General features: G+C 39.7%; 1 protein-coding gene across 1 annotated transcript in view; it reads right to left on the bottom strand.

Annotated features, from left to right (window-relative positions):
* Positions 1 to 9,515: 9,515 nt before the first annotated feature.
* COMMD10 (COMM domain containing 10) overlaps positions 9,516 to 17,616 on the bottom strand; it is a 211,121-nt gene continuing 203,020 nt past the window's right edge. Inside the window, exons 6-7 of the mRNA XM_042933485.1 lie at positions 11,050 to 11,109; positions 9,516 to 9,877 (exon numbers count right to left, since the gene is read on the bottom strand). Coding sequence (XP_042789419.1) covers positions 9,839 to 9,877; positions 11,050 to 11,109 — 99 coding nt within the window. The 3' untranslated portion in view covers positions 9,516 to 9,838. The remainder of the gene's footprint in view (positions 9,878 to 11,049; positions 11,110 to 17,616) is intronic.

The following is a 17,616-nucleotide window of genomic DNA, read 5'->3' as shown; positions in this document are numbered from 1 at the left end:
GTAAGGTCACTGACCCAAACACACAAAGGGAGGTTAAGAGCATTCCTAGTGAAGGCAACTGTTCCCAAAGTTCTCCGAGCCTGCTGAATGAGGCACACATGCTCTGGGTAATCTGCAAGTCCAGAAGGTTGATGCATCCAAACTTGCTTTTTATTACTACTCTAATCACTTGAGACCACATGCAGTGCAGAACATATGATGCAGTAAGAAACACCAAAACTTGGACAGTGAGAGGACTTTTGGCCATGAGGTAGAAAAGCTGGATGTTATAAATCATCACTCAAGAAGAAAATCATCCCTCACCCTGGACTCTACATCTAAAAACACAGTTGGCTGCATAGGGAGATTTTTAATTAAAATGTTACTGAACAGGGGCACCTGGGTGGCTCAGTCAGTTATGCGTCTGACTTTGGCTCAGGTCATGATCTCATGGTTTGTGAGTTTGAGCCTCACGTCAGGCTCTGTACTGACATCTCGGAGCCTGGAGCCTGCTTTGGATTCTGTGTCTCCCTCTCTCTCTCTGCTCCTCCCCTGCTCACACACACACACACACACACACACACACACACACACACACACACTCTCTCTCTCTCTCTCTCTCAAAAGTAAATAAATATTAAAAACAATTTTTTTAAATGTTACTAAACAGCTTTCTTCATGGTTCTCTGCACCTTGTTTGCATCCTGCCTTATCTAGGTGAACATTTTCGAATTTTTGCCCCGCCTGTGTATTTGGGATGACCTGAAACAATCTGTGCCATGTAAGTGGAGACCTCTTTCTAAAACCTTGTCACTGAATCGCCCCACACCAGTGAGGAAAGCCTCTTTGTAGGCAGTATGTGTATGTGTGTGTCATTAATCAAGGTAGACTCTTTGACAGGAAATTAAAATCTGGATGATGAGCTCACAAAGTCTATATATACTTTACATACACCTCTATGTAAGAGGGTTGCTGATGTCTTTCCGGAGCACCTCATTTGACCCTGCTACATAAATCATCTCTGAATTTGGTAGGAATGTAATTGTTTTCCAGTCTTCAGGACATCGGCACCAAAAACCTGTCTGGGTCAACTTCATGACTATCACATATCTCAGAGCAGTGGGAGATCTTGCTTTATTTTAACACTCTGGATGGGAGAAAGCTGGGTGTCTAGCAGGTTAGCTGGCTGTTACTCTGTGCAGGTACATTTTCTGCTCGATGAATGAAGGCTCAGTGACTTTCCAGAGATCCTCCCCAGAAGAGATGTGGCCATTCCCTGGTGGGACGACTAACATATTGCCAAATCAGTTTGAAAGGTACTCTTGTAAATCTGAGAGTTATGATGGTTTTGTTTAAAATCTTTTTTTATTTATTTTTGAGAGAAAGAGAGAGAGAGAGAGAGAGAGAGAGAGAGAGTGTGAGCAGGAGAGGGGCAGAGAGAGAGGGAGACACAGAATCTGAAGCAGGCTCCAGGCTCTGAGCTGTCAGCACAGAGCCTGATGCGGGGGTTGAACCCATGAACCAAGAGATCACGACCCAAGCAGAAGTTGGACACTTGACTGAGCTACGCAGGTGCCCTGGTTTTGTTTGTTTTAAAGAATTCAGATGGTACTGTGAAAATAAGAGAGGCGTGGGGAGGAAAACTATGTACTCTGTTAACCCCCTCAGCCAATACTTCTTAAGGACCCTGATGTCCACAGGATTACTTACATCAGTGTGTTAACAGGGTGAGAGGCTGGACTTGCAAAGTAGAGCACATGGCCTGGGATGGATGAGTCACCACTCTCTCCGATCGCTTGGAAAATTACTGTGTTCTGCTGCCAGAGCATAGCCCCATTTGTGGGTGGGGAGGGATGCTGAGGCATCCAAGGTGGCAGTGATACAGCCACCTGGTTCTGGGACAGCTTTGTCCGTGAGTAGCCTGGAAGAAGAGTGTGAAGTGAACCTGTAGGAAGAATGTGAAACACAGACTAGAGACAGCAGAAAAGGAAATCTGGCATCATCGGGAGCAAGGCGGCATGGGGAAAGACCTTGAGAAACCACGCAGCTCTGTGCCTCTGGGCGAATCTACATTTATTACAGACGAGAAAAACCTTGTTATTGACTTTTCCTTAAACAGTTCAGGTGGGATGTATTGTGTTCTTCAAAACTCAGTTCCAGAAATAAATGCAACTGGTAAATGTACTATTAATGTCTTTCTTTCCCCTTCTGTCCTTTACCTACATTCCTTGGAAGAAAAAATACTTTAAAAAACCCAAGTCATTTAGAAAATGAGATTCTCAGATTCTCATTAAAAGATGCTAAAAATGACTGAACTCTGGGTTTTTACTAAGGGAACCTGATTACGTATTCATTATTTTTCCTGCCAGTTTCACTAATCCTGCGGCATCTTCTAGATTTTTAGACGGACCTGCTTCAACTGTCCTCTCTTTGCCGGCTATTTCTTTTGAAAGAAAAAACTTTCCATTTCAAATAAACAAAGCAGGCTGTGAAAACTGCCATTGCTTGGATTTAAATCGTAGGCCTTCGATCACCGAGCACAACCTCACACCTCAGAGAAAAGCAGAGGACTATTAAAAGCCTCAAAAGTACATGTTTGGCGGCGGGGAGGCAGGGAGGGAGCAGTGATCAAATCCTTGAAATTCTCTAAAATTATAAATGCCATTAAGCTTTACTATAAAATCCTTCAAATTAATGTGTTCCTAATTTTAGCATTCAACGGGGCTGTTGTATCGAGTAGAACTATTTGCATAATGATGACAAAAACCAAAGTTTCAGAGAAGCAAAATGGACTCATCTGAAACTCACATTCTAATTCCTGAGCGGCTTCTGACTAATGAGCCAGAACAAGTCAGAATTGTCCTGGCCCTCTTCTTCAACAGGGAAAAAAGGATTATGGGAAGCCTTTGGGGGAAATTTACAATACATGTCCATAGGCTTCTCAAACTTTTCCCCCAAGGAGCCACACTGGGGGAGAGGGGTGAATATATCTTCTCAGTAGCCTCATGGGTTTAGCCTGTAGACTGCCAGCACAAAGATTTTTAAAGCTTCTCATTTTCTCCTTAACATGTATATGTATTCTCAACTATATGCCACAAAATATTCATGTCTCTTTAAAAATATAAATGTTGTCAGGGTGCCTGGGTGGCTCAGTCAGTTGAGCATCTGACTTCGGCTCAGGCCACGGTTTCACGGTTCGTGAGTTCGAGCCCCTGCATTGGGCTCGCTGCTGTCAGCGTAGAGCCTGCTTCAGATCCTCTGTCTCCCTCTCTCTCTGCCCCTAACCTGCTCACGTTCTCTCAAAAATAAATAAATCTTTTTTGAGCAACCTCCGCACTGTTTTCCAGAGCGGCTGCACCAGTTTGCATTCCCACCAACAGTGCAAGAGGGTTCCCATTAGTCCACATCCTCTCCAGTATCTACAGTCTCCTGATTTGTTCATTTTAGCCACTCTGACCGGTGTGAGGTGGTATCTCAGTGTGGTTTTGATTTGTATTTCCCTGATGAGGAGCGACGTTGAGCATCTTTTCATGTGCCTGTTGGCCATCTGGATGTCATCTTGAGAGAAGTGTCTATTCATGTTTTCTGCCCATTTCTTCACTGGATTATTTGTTTTTCGGGTGTGGAGTTTGGTGAGTTCTTTATAGATTTTGGATACTAGCCCTTTGTCCGATATGTCATTTGCAAATACCTTTTCCCATTTCGTCAATTGCCTTTTAGTTTTGTTGATTGTTTCCTTTGCAGTGCAGAAGCTTTTTATCTTCATGAGGTCCCAAGAGTTCATTTTTGCTTTTAATTTCCTTGCCTTTGGAGATGTGTCAAGTAAGAAATTGCTGTGGCTGAGGTCAGAGAGGTTTTTTCCTGCTTTCTCCTCTAGGGTTTTGATGGTTTCCTGTCTCACATTCAAGTCCTTTATCCATTTTGAGTTTATTTTTGTGAATGTGTAAGAAAGTGGTCTAGTTTCATTCTTCTGCATGTTGCTGTCCAGTTCTCCCAGCACCATTTGTTAAAAAGACTGCATTTTTTCCATTGGATATTCTTTCCTGCTTTGTCAAAGATTAGTTGGCCATACTTTTGTGCGTCCTATGACCCAGCAATAGCACTGCTAGAAATTTACCCAAGGGATATAGGAGTGCTGATGCATAGGGGCCCTTGTACTCCAATGTTTATAACAGCACTTTCAACAATAGCCAAATTATGGAAAGAGCTTAAATGTCCATCAACTGATGAATGGATAAAGAAATTGTGGCTTATATCTACAATGGAATACTACTTGGCAATGAGAAAGAATGAAATATGGCCTTTTGTAGCAACGTGGATGGAACTGAAGAGTGTTATGCTAAGTGAAATAAGTCATACAGAGAAAGACAGATACCATATGTTTTTGCTCTTATGTGAATCCTGAGAAACTTAACAGAAGACCATGGGGGAGCAGGAGGGGAAAAAAAAAGTTAGAGAGGGAGGGAGCCAAACCATAAGAGACTCTTAAAAACTGAGAACAAACTGAGGGTTGATGGGGGGTGGGAGGCAGGGGAAAGTGGGTGATGGGTATTGACGAGGGCACCTGTCGGGATGAGCACTGGGTGTTGTATGGAAACCAATTTGACAATAAATTTCACATTAAAAAAAATAAATCTTTTAAAAAATTCTCTAAATAACTGGCTAATTAAAATCAGGTTACCCCCATATTAGTTAGGCTCGAGGTTAAGCGGCTGTATTAAAAAGTTCCCCAACACAATGGCTCAAACAAAGATGTTTAACTTCTCATGTGACGGTATACAGATGGCAGCTTGTCAAGGGCGTATCAGCAGCAGTGCTCGACAGGACATTGAGGGGCCCAGCTTCTTTCTACCTTGTTGCTCCCTACTCCTGACGGCATTATCCTCGTCTGCTCAGCCAAAGCTGACCCAGCTGCAAATCTATGTTTTTAGCCCTAGGAAGGGCAAAGAAAACTGGAGACAAGTGTCATTTCCACTCACATTTCATTGGTGAGACCTAGTCACATGGCTACAGTAGCTGCAGAGGATGGAAAATGTAATTTCCAATTGATGGCCACGTGGCTGACAAAAATTACAGTGATGCTACGAAACCATACACCAGATCCACCTTAGAGATTTACGTAGCCCATGGCAACTGCTGTATTCCTCTAGGGATGCACCAGGGAAGCACGGCAGAAGGCACGAGTCTGCAAATTTTTCCTACAAAGAGCTGTGTAGTAAATGTTTTAGGCTTTCTGGGTCAGGTAGTCTTTTGTGACTGCTCATCTCTGCTTCTATAGTGCAAAAGCAGTCAGAGATGACACGATTCCATGTAAACAAAAGAGCACGGCTGTTGTTTTAGCCATCCAATACACTCTAACAAATTACTATACAGTTAGATGTTTATTCATTTATTTATAGATTAATTAAAATTTTTTTTTAAATCTTGTTTTTTTTTAAATAATGTTTTTATTTATTTTTGAGACAGAGAGAGACAGAGCATGAGCAGGGGAGGGGCAGAGAGAGAGGGAGACACAGAATCCGAAGCTGGCTCCAGCCTCTGAGCCATCAGCACAGAACCCGACACGGGGCTCGAACTCACAGACTGTCACATCATGACCTGAGCCGAAGTCAGACACTTAACCAACTGAGCCACCCAGGCACCCCTAATTAAAAAATTTTTAATGTTTATTTAGTTTTGAGAGGGCGGTGGAGGGGCAGAGAGAGAGGGAGACAGAATCCAAAACAGGTTCCCGGCTCCAAGCTGTCAGCACAGAGCCTGACGTGGGGCTCGAACTCATGAACCGTGAGATCATGACCTGAGCTAAAGTCAGATGCTTAACTGACTGAGCCATCCAGGCGTCCCCTACAGTTAGAAGTTTAAATAAACACACATTTATTACCTCACAATTATCATGGGTCAGGACTCTGGGTCCTTCGTGTAGACTCTCACAAGGCTGCAACCACGGTCAGTTAGGACTGTGTTCTCATCCACAGGCTTGACTGGGGAAGAATCCACTTCCTAGTGCACTCAGGTTGTCTGTAGATTTATTTCCTTGCAGCTGTAGGGCTGAGGGCCTTGGGCCTTGACTTCTTGTTGGCTACTGGTCAGCTCCTAGAGGTCACCCACAGTTCCCTGCCACGTGGCTCTGTCGACAGCCCCTCTCACAACACAGCAGCTTGTTTCTTCAAAGCCGAAAAGGGAGAAAATCTCTACAGTGAGTTTGGTAGCATGACAGAATTTTACATAACATAACCATCCTGGGGGTGACATACCATTTCTTTGCCATATTTGAGTGGTTAGGAGCCTGTAACAGGTGGTGTTCACACTCAAGGACAGAGGATTATAGTGAAATGTGAATACCAAAAGGCAGGGGTCACTGGGAGCCTGTCCACTAGAGCTTTGTTCCAATAAAACTTGATAAAAACAAGTGGTGGGTGGAACATAGTTTGTTGAGCCCTGGAATAGTGAATAAGGTGTAGAAGACGTTCTTTAAGGTAAGAGGGAGAAATTCATAGAATAGAGTCAGAGCAAAAGACTGGTCAGAGCCAGAAGGGCTTTGTGGAAAGACAGTCCCAGAAAAATAAAAAATTCAGATTCCAGACCCATCCCATAATACACTGACTATGGGAAATTACTATTTTTATAATAATATATAATTTTATAATAAAACTGGAAAATATATCTATATACTTTTTACATAATCCCACCCCTAGTAACCTATGCTAATATAATGACAGATGTAGTGTTGGGGTTACAGATATAAAAATATGCACCAATGAGTTCTTTAGTATGTTAAAAAACTGGAAATAGTCTAAACGTCCAACAACAGATTGGCTAACTAGAGAAAGTATAGCTCATGCACATGGTGGGCTATTTAATATACATTAAAATTATGTTTTAGGTAAAGGACAGGAAAAATGCTCTTGTAGAATGTTACATAAGCAAAGCAAAGTACGAAATGGTATTTATGGCATTATTCCAATGTATTAGGAAAGGAAGAAAAAAGAGAAAAAAGGAACGAGAAAGATATAAGGGTAGGAAAAAAACTCACTTCAATAAAATCTACCAAAATGTCATTTTAACAGCCATTCTGGATGATAAGATTCTATAATTTTATGTTACCTCTTTATTATTTTTGGTTTTTCCTAATTCAAAATAATCACAAATTATGACTGGAGAACTTCAGATATTATTTGCAGTAGGTGTAAAAATATCACGCTGGTTCCTTTCTAGCAATTGGTTCCTTTCTATTTGTATTCAATACTCATGCCAAGCACTCACACAAGAAAGCTAAGAGGTTTCAGTTCCCATTTGTCCTTACACCCATCTTATTTGGGTAGCATGTATTTAATATTGCTTGGGAATGATATTTTCTTTGACCTGTGTATTGTAACGATGGTGGTACCTTAAGGAATGAAAGGATCCGCAATTAAATACATTTCAGGAAGGGGCGCCTGGGTAGTTCAGTCGGTGAAGCATCTGACTTCGGCTCAGGTCATGATCTCGCAGTTCGTGGGTTCGAGCCCCATACTGGGTTGTGTGCTGACAGCTTGGAGCCTGGAGCCTGCTTCAGATTCTGTCTCTCTCTTTCTCTCTCTCTCAAATAAATAAACGTTAAAAATTATTTTGAAAATATATTTCAGGAAGAAATTATCTTCTCAGTTGGAATTACACCTTCTACGTGTCCTTTCTTCAATGCCTTTGGTCAGACTTTCTTGTACAAGACTCATGGAGAGAAAACTACATACCACATTTTTGTACAGGTTTAGATATACTCTTTAGAGAGCATAAAAGCAGGTCTTTTAGGGAGCGTAAAATGAGCTACTAATCGAGAATTTCATTTTGGAATGTCACATTTAATTTAGGTACCTAGACTGGGAGTTAAATTGGCCATTAAACCAATGAAAACTTCTACCTAGCCATATGGTCACTGTCAGGAAGGCCTAACAAATTTAACTTGAGATGATGTATGTTTTGTTGCATATAAGAAGTCTGAAAGAGTATTTACCAAAATGTTTAAGCAGTCAGGTAGTTCCCTCTGGAAGTAGCAGAACACAGCATAAAAAAATAAGGCGGCTCCCATAAGCTGGATACGGAAATAAAGGCCATTATATTATAAATATGTCTTCCTGATATCTTATCAATGGAAGTTAAAGTTAAAAAAACTTTTCAAATTAATCAACTATGGACAGCAACTATAAATTACTTTCTGACATAATCCAAACTCCCAATTCTAAGCAACATTATAGCACACATAAATAAAGGCATAAATTCCATATACTGAACATTTATTTGAAAGACCTTTAACACTTGTATTATGCAGATGCATTTAATCCTGATGGCTCTGTTTGTTTAGCCACAGGACATTTCTGAAATCAAATTCCTTCATATGAACAAAGTTGTGCTTACGGGCACTTGGGTGGCTCAGTCAGTTAAATGTCCGGCTCTTGACTTCGGCTCAGGTCATGATCTCATGGTTCGTGAGTTTGAGTCCCACAACGAGTTCCAAGCTGACAGCATGGAGCCTGCTTGGGATTCTCTCTCTCCCTTTCTCTCTGCCCCTCCCCCGCTCATGCTCTCTCTCAAAATAAATAAATAAACTTAAAAAAATAATTATACAGAAAGTCATGCTTGACTCAAATATCTCTAAGTCTCTATCATTTTCTCCTCTCCTCCTCTCCCTCTGTCTGTCTCTCTGGAAACAACACAGAACAGATATTTCATTTCATAAAAAATCCAACTGATAGTATTGCTTTTATAGGCAACCATACTCACATTTATATATAGTCAAAGCATAAAACACTGTGGACTTCAACTAATTCTAAAACATAAAAATTTTATTGACTAAAATTAATTAACATATTTACAGAAATAAAGTGTCAAAGGTATCTGTTTCAAAATTTTAAGGATACCCATATTTCACACTCACTACAATTATTTTTACTTACGATCTGAATCTGTCTTCCATACTATGAAGTGAATCATTATTAACTTGCAGTACAAAGAAAAGAGCACAAAAACCTAGACTATTATTAAATCATTACACTCAGAGAAAAAATTAAAGTGCACAGAGAAGCTCACACTGGAATCAACTGATGTACCACTACCAGCTCTAGTTTAAATTTCTTTCCTATGTTACTTCCCAACCAAACATACTCATTATATTCAAGGAAAAAGGAAGTATCTGATTGCATTTGGTTCTGTTCTTGCTTTTGTTAATATAAATAGCCGCGTTCTGTATTCCGAGGTACACATTATACTTTGCATCCATGGACTATCCACGAACCCTCCTTGATACATAAAGGTGTCATCAAAAATGTAAAAAATAAACAGGTCAGGCAATAAAGCAAAAACAAGACAATAAAAACAGTATGGTATTTACTGCTGTTTCCTTTATTTTTTTTCCCTTAAAATTTAAAAAATGTTTTTATTTATTTTTGAGAGAGACGGACAGAGCATGAGCAGGGGAGTGGCAGAGAGAGAGGGAAACACAGAATCCCAAAGCAGGCTCCAGGCTCTGAGCTGTCAGCAGAGAGCCCGACGCAGGGCTCGAACTCCCAAACTGTGAGATCATGACCTGAGCAGAAATCGGAGGCTTAACCAAATGAGCCACCCAAGCACCCCTATTGCTGTTTCCTTTAAAGCAAAAGTATTCTTAACAACTGTTTGCTGCTGGTTCAAAGAACGAGGGGATGTGTCCTAGAAGCTCTGGAAACAGTGATCTCCCTTGGCGGTTATTTCTCTCAGAAGTGATAAGCCGGGTAATTTACAAGAAGAAAGCTACTGAATCCTTCTGAAAACACAACCTGGCAGTCTATCTTCAGGGCGGAATGATGAGGTGGCAAGAGTGTGATGGGGAAACCAGTCTTCGAGAACATCACGTCAGGGAATCCAGCTGTGCTTGTATGGTCTCCAGCTATTTATAAAGATAAAACAAGAGAACAAGTTGCTGAAAGCAGAGAAATGCTATGAAGGTTTGTTCAGAAACTTGCAAATAGAAGGGAAAGAATGGCAGTGGCAACCGTGCATATTAAATCCATTTACACAGCAACAGATGAAGCACGCAGAAAAGTTTTCTTCTTATGTGAAGATATTACAATTCACGCCTGCAATTTAAGTTTGCAAATTTGTAAAGGAGGATTTCTAAACATGGTTTGGGGTGTCTGGGTGGCTTAATCAGTTAAGCATCCGACTTGGCTCAGGTCATGGCCTCACAGTTTGTGAGTTTGAGCCCCGCGTCAGGCTCTGGACTGATGGCTTGGAGCCTGGAGCCCGCTTCAGATTCTGTGTCTTCCTCTCTCTCTGCCCCCATTTGTGCATGCTCGCTCTTTCTCTCAAAAATAACTAGACATTAAAAAAAAAAAAAAACCTGGGGCACCTGGGTGGCTCAGTCTGTTGAGCATCCAACTTGGCTCAGGTCATGATCCCACAGTTCATGAGTTTGAGCCCCACATAAGGCTCTGTGCTGATGGCTCGGAGCCTGGAGCCTGCTTCAGATTCTGTGTCTCCCTCTCTCTCTTTGCCCCTCCACTCGTTCTCTCTCTCTCTCTCTCAAAAATAAAAAAAATACACTTTAAAAAAAAGGGCTAAATACAGTTTTAAATATACTCAGCTGTTTTAATTTAAGTGATCACTACATAAGATTTTTGAAGGTAGGGAAGAGGAGGAGGGGGAGTACATTTCCCTGGATTACAAAGTCAGTATTTGTAAAGAAACATAACATGCACTCAAAGTTAAATCTTTACAGGCTTGGCACCTCCCTTTTTCCTTGGGCCCAGAATTAAAATATTTAATGTTAAATTATAAAGTGCCAGTGTGGCTAGGTACCACATAGTTCATTCCTTAATGCTTTACATTAAAGTAATAATCCTATTGCCTTAATTAAAACCATTTCCACTTTCTTCCTGATTTAGGCTGTCAGATTCTCTCCATCTCCGCAAAGCTTCCTGCTGTGAAACATAAGGTGTTTACAAGGGATGTTTAAAGAACTTAGTGCCATAATAGGGCATTTAAAAATAAGGATTCATAAAAATGAAGGAAACATTATGCAAAACCCCACACAGCAGAAATTATTTGAAAAATACAGACCTTGTTATAGAAATCAAACAACTCCTGGTGACTGAATTCCACAAGAACTTTCTCCACGCTCTGCAAGGAAGAACAAGAAAGAAGAAAGAATTCAGTTGTACGCAATTTGCATTGCATTTTTTTTTTTCTTTCTCTCTCTGGCTGGCCCCAGAAGATGCCCTATTATTCTCTGAGTGGTTTAAAAAAAAACAAAACAAAACACTCACCTGCTCTACTCAACCCCACTGTTCCTAGAACTCACAGCTGCACTTAATAATGCTCCACTTTTAGCAAAAGGTTTCAACTCTAGAGGGACATCTGTTCTTTAAAGTTGACTCCACAGAGGTTAATAAAATATAAGCCGGCAAGAGAACAATTTCATTATCTTTTTTTTTTTTTTCTAGACCGAGATACATGGAGATTGTATTTCATTTTTCTCAGCAGTCCATTTGAAATCGAGTAAATACCATCACACAAAGACATTGGAGGCGTCACGTCTGATTGAACTCATCTAGGCATTAATGCCTCCCGTCAGCACAGCTGCTGCCTCTACGCATTAATCTAGCAGTTATGATCTTATCATGCTGAGATGGTTACCTTTCCTAATGTACGGACTCAGCAAAAGTTCACAATTAACATGACAGCTTCAAAGCAGAGACTGAAACACGCTCCTTCCTTTTGCTCCAGACGTGATGGGGAACCTTCCTGGGTGCTGTGGGCACCAAGGAATACTGTGCACGTACGTGTGATGGTACAGCAAAGCGCAGCGGTAATCCAGCCCACCCCAACCTACTTTTGGTTCGTTTTGTAAACTGAGGCATCACTTTGAGTAGTTTCTGAAGATCGGCTAAACATGTCTTTATTTTTATTTGTTTTTAATTTAAATTCAAGTTAGTTAACAAACAGTGTAGTCTTGGTTTCAGGAGCAGAACCCAGTGATTCCTCTCTTACATATGATACCCCGTGCTCATTGCAAAAAGTGCCCGTTTAATGCCCATCACGCATTTAGCTCATCCCCCACCTCCTCTACAACAACCCTTAGTTTGTTCTCTGTACTTAAGAGTCTCTTATGATTTGTCTCTTTACTCAAGGTGCCTTTGGGAAGTGAAAGTTAATAAGGAGAGAAAGCCAAGAACGTGCTACCCGCTCTGACCAGACTGGCACCAGGGAAGGCACCTGGGTGGCTCAGTTAGCTAAGTGACTGACTTCAGCTCAGGTCTTGATCTCACTGTTCAAGAGTTCGAGCCCCGTGTCGGGCTCTATGCTGACAGCTTGGAGCCTGGAGCCTGCTTCAGATTCTATGTCTCCCTCTCTCTCTGCCCCTCCCCGGTCGTGCTCTTTCTCTCTCTCTCTCTCTCTCTCTCAAAAACAAATAACATTAAAAAAAAAAAAAAAAACCTAAAAACAGGCACCAGGAACTGAAGAACTGGACAAATGTTGAAAGCGACATTAATTCATGTACTTAATCGCTTGTGATCATTTCCAACATTCTCTTAATTCTACTTCTCAGTTTCTATGGCTACTTTTTTTCCCTTTGTTTTATCTGTCGGTTTTTTTTTTTTCCTGATTTCTTTTTTTAAGTTTATTTACTTATTTATTTATTTTGAAAGAGACAGAGACAGCGCAAGAAGGGTAGGGGCAGAGAGAAGGAGAGAAAGAGAATCCCAAGCAGGCTCTGTGCTGCCAGCGCAGAACCTGATGCAGGGCTCAAGCTCGCAAAGCATGAGACCATGATCTGAGCCAAAGCCAAGAGTCAGAGGCTCAACCGAGTGAGCCACAGAGGCATCCCGGTTTTAAGGATTTCCATTTCTGTTGACAAAGCCAGCATTTTCAAAACAAGTTCACTCCAGCACACCCCAGAAGAGTCGATGGGGCTATCATCAGATACGGCATTTCCTTTTTCAAAAAAGCCAAGGCACCGGGGCGCCTGGGTGGCTCAGTCGGTTGAGTGTCCGACTTCAGCTCAGGTCACGATCTCACGGTCCATGAGTTCGAGCCCCGCGTCAGGCTCTGGGCTGATGGCTCAGAGCCTGGAGCCTGCTTCCGATTCTGTGTCTCCCTCTCTCTCTGCCCCTCCCCCATTCATGCTCTGTCTCTGTCTCAAAAATAAATAAATGTTAAAAAAAAAAAAATTAAAAAAAAAAAGCCAAGGCACAGAGGATCAAATTCCACACTTCTTCCTTTTCTCTTGTAACACCTACTAAAATAGTTAAACTTTAAAATGAATAAGGACACAAAGCTGCTTTAAAGCCTCATCCTTCAGATGATTAAAAAAAAAAAAAAAGTAGTAGGCTAACTGCCACACATCACTAAACCCCAAAGGTTGAGATCAGCATTATCTAGCAGTGCTGTATTTCTTTCCAGCAGTTAAAGGGAGAGGGCAGGCCTCAGTTTACCCTATGGAAAATCAAGGCAAGTTCATTCCTCTCTCCACAATCCAAATGTTAGGAGGGACTGAAGACTGAATTAGTATGTGAACAAGTGATTTGCTGTATGGATACTTACAGGTAGTGGTCAAGCTAGGTTCTTGTTTCCTGAATTTTGCTTTATTTCAAGGTAGTGTTTTTCTAAAATGTTACACTGAGGAAAGGGAAGGAAGGCAACTTTGGAAACATAATTCTTGAAATAACAATAGATAAAATAATGTGTGTACATACACACACACACACACGTGAGTATGTGTATGTATGTATACATATATGTATACATTCGGGGAGATATGTATATTATTGAAATACTTAGCCCCAAGAAGGGAAAATGCTGATACCTGAGATAAAATATGCAAAGAACTTATACTGATGTCTGGTAGGTATAATCACTGGTAGCCATTATCATTATCATTTCCCATTCAACCTGCAATGATTTAGGGAAGACCAGGAGAATTCTGGAGAATACAGGAATGGTTTTAAGTGTTGCATATCTATGTGTATAGAGATTATCCTTAGAACTTGAGAAGCTATGTTTACCCAAGGGGTGGCCAAGGGCAGTTGTTTTAGGGGGGTCATGATGGAATTTAGTTGTGTAGGACAAAAAGGAAAGGGGGGCTGGCGAAAACTCAATTCCATAGTGTCATGCTCTGACATGAACTTCATGGAGTCCAAGAATTCTAAATTCAAATCTTTCCTTCTGGGACATTACTGAAGGTATATTATCACAAAAAGAGCATAGGTCACATCTATTTAATAGTTTGAGAGCTTTATTTACGACATGAAATTTCGGTATATGGCCCATGGCCTCCATTTTTACTCATGGTTTAGGTCCCGCACATATTAGGAACAGGTGTGGTCAAATCTTTCCTTGGACCGTGACATTTTTTCAGAGGAAAACACACTCTGAGCTTTATTTGAGAATATAATTAGAAAGTCACAAATGTGCTTTATCAAACCACAATCAACTCTCTACCTGCACTGCTCATTCTGCAGAGAATGTATGGAAGATTCTTTTCACTAAGGAAGCATGTTTTCAAACAACTTCTCTTTAGTTTCATGTCCGGTCACAAATCAGTGGCAGTCCAGACCCAACAAAAATGTAAGAAATGCATTAAGTTAAATGTCAGTCCAATTATTGGTATTTCAGGGGTGCTTGTGCTTGGATTGTCTAGCTCTGTAAACACTCCAAGACTTTGACTCAACTCATGGTTCATTAATATCTTTGTTAAGGCAAGAAGAGAAAATGAAATTCAAACACGCCATCTCAGCTAACAGTAGCAACTCTAACAACAGGCTTTCAGAAGGACTATGTAGAAAATCCTGGCTACTGTAGTTTTATAGGCTGTATTTGACAATGGGTTTAAATATCCATGTGCTTCCTGTCTATCACTGTCAATAGATAATGAGACTTGACTATTTGGTCCTATTTTTTTTTCCCCCTAAAGAGTCAGAAAGATAGTCTGGATAATAAAAAGTAGCCTGTTATGTCATAGTAAATAAGAAGAGAAATATCTTTGTGACATAAAACTACAGTGGCAAATAATCACAATGCACTGTCATCTTGTCAATCATATACGGTAAGTATTTTAAACTTGAACTACATACCTCTAAATCACACGTGTATTTTTCATATGTGTGCATATATATACACACATCTTTAGATAGTACTGTGCCTCACTTTTTACATAGTCAAATGTTTAGGAAAAAGTTTATGAGAACATTATATCCCCACTCTTCCAGTAATTAGATACAAAAGATATTTACATATAAGGCAAACTATATTTTAAGTTATCATTTTTTTAAATTATTCTAATTCTAACAGTTTATACTGTCTTCCAGAGGAATATAATAACTAGGTAAGTACTACAAATTATTTCTGGAAGGGCTTTTCATTGTTTGTGTGTTTAACAGGCCTATCAATGGATACTGCTATTATCCAGGATAGCTCATGGGTAACATTTACTAGATTTGGTGGAAAAAAAAAAAAGAAGTAAATTCAGACATAAAGGAAGAAAATGACAGTAATACAATAATAGTAGGGGACTTTAGCAACCCACTTACTTCGATGGATAGATCATCTAGACAGAAAATCAATAAGAAACACTGGCCTTAAACAACACATTACATCAGATGGACTTAAATGACATATAAAACATTCTACCCAAAAACAGAATACATATTCTTCTGAAGTGCACATGGAACATGCTGTAGGAAAGGTTACATGTTAGGTCACAAAACAAGTCTTAATAAATTTAAGAAGACTGAAATCATATCAACCATCTTTTCCTACCATAATGGTATGAAAATAAAATCAATGACAAGAAGAGAACTGGAAAAACCACAAACATGTGGTGGCTAAACAACATGATAATAAACAAACAATGAGACAACAGAGAAAGAATAAATAAATACCATGAGACAAATAAAGATGGGAACACAACAGTTCAAAATCTATGGGACACAGGAAAAGTACTTTAAGAGGGAAGTTTATGGCAATACATACCCATCCTAAGAAACAAGAAAAAATTTAAGACAAACAATCTAACCTTACACCTAAAGGAACTAGAAAGAGAACAAGCAAAACCCAAAGTTAGTAGAAGGAAGAAAATAATAAATATCAAAGTGGAAATACATGAAATAGAGACAAAAAAAAAAATCAATGAAACTAAGAGCTAGTTCTTTGAAAAGACAAACAAAATTGTTAAACTTTTAGCCAGACTCCTCAAGAAAAAAAAAAAAAAGAGGGCCCAAATAAAATCAGAAAGGAAAGGGGAGAAATTACAACCAATTCTGCAGAAATACATAAGACACTACTACAAACAATTATACGCCAAAAAATGGGATAACCTAGAACAAATGGGTAAATTCCTAGAAACATACAATCTTCCAAGACTCAGTCCAGAAGAAATAGAAAATGTTGACTCATGACTAGTATTGAAATTCAATCAGTAAAAAAACAAACAAAACAAAAAAACCTCCCTAGAAACAAAAGTCCAGGACCTGATAGCTTCACAGGTGAATTCTACCAAATATTTAAAGAAGAGTTAATACCTACCCTTCTCAAACTATTCCAAGAAAAGGAAGAAGGAATGCTTCCAGACAATGCTTCTGTGAGGCCAGCATTACCCACATACTAAAATCAGACAAAGCCACCATAAAAAAAGAACACTACAGGCCATTATCCCTGAGGAACATTGATACAAAAATCCTCAACAACATATTAGCAACTGATTTTAACCATACATTAAAAGGGTCACACACCATGGTCAGGTAGAACTTATTCCCAGAATGCAAAGATGGTTGAACATCACCAATTAATCAGTGTGGTACACCACACTAACAAAGAAGGATAAAAATCATATGATCATCTCAATAGGTACAGGAGATGTATTAGATAAAATTCAACATATATGTATGATAAAAAGTCCCAACAGAGTGGATACAGAGGGAATGTACCTATGATAGACCCACAGTAAACATCTTACTCAGTGGTGAAAAGCTGATAGCTTTTCCTCTTAAGATCAGTAAAAGCCAAGGATGCCACTCTAGCCACTTTTATTCAACACAGCATTAGAAGTTCTAGCCAAAGTATTTGTACAAGAAAAAGGAATAAAAAGCATCCAAATTGAAAAAGAAGACGTAAAACTGTCACTATTAGCAGATGATACTAAATATATAGAACCTTAATAAAAGACTCCACCAAAAAACTATTAGAGGTAATAAATTCAATAAAGTTGAAGGATACAAAATTAACATATATAAGTCTGTATATACAATATACATAAATGTAATTGTATAACTTACGTAATATATATAAATTGTAATCTATACAATTACAACAAAATATCAGAGGGGCACCTGGGTGGCTCAGTTGGTTAAGCATCCAACTTTGGCACAGGACATGATCTCACAGTTTGTGAGTTCAAGCCCTGCATTGGGCTCTGTGCTGACAGCTCAGAGCCTGGGACCTACTTCAGATTCTATGGCTCTCTCTCTCTCTCTGCCCCTCCCCTGTTTGTGTCTATCACTCTCAACAATAAATAGTAATAAAAAAAAATAATACAACAAAATAACAGAAAGAGAAATTTAAAAAACAATACTATTCACAATTGCTTCAAAAGGAATAAAATACCTAGTAATAAATCTAATCAAGGAGGTA

This window comes from Panthera leo, chromosome A1 (assembly GCF_018350215.1).
Source record: "Panthera leo isolate Ple1 chromosome A1, P.leo_Ple1_pat1.1, whole genome shotgun sequence".
NCBI lineage: Eukaryota > Metazoa > Chordata > Mammalia > Carnivora > Felidae > Panthera > Panthera leo.
This window is presented reverse-complemented; position numbering and strand designations above follow the sequence as displayed.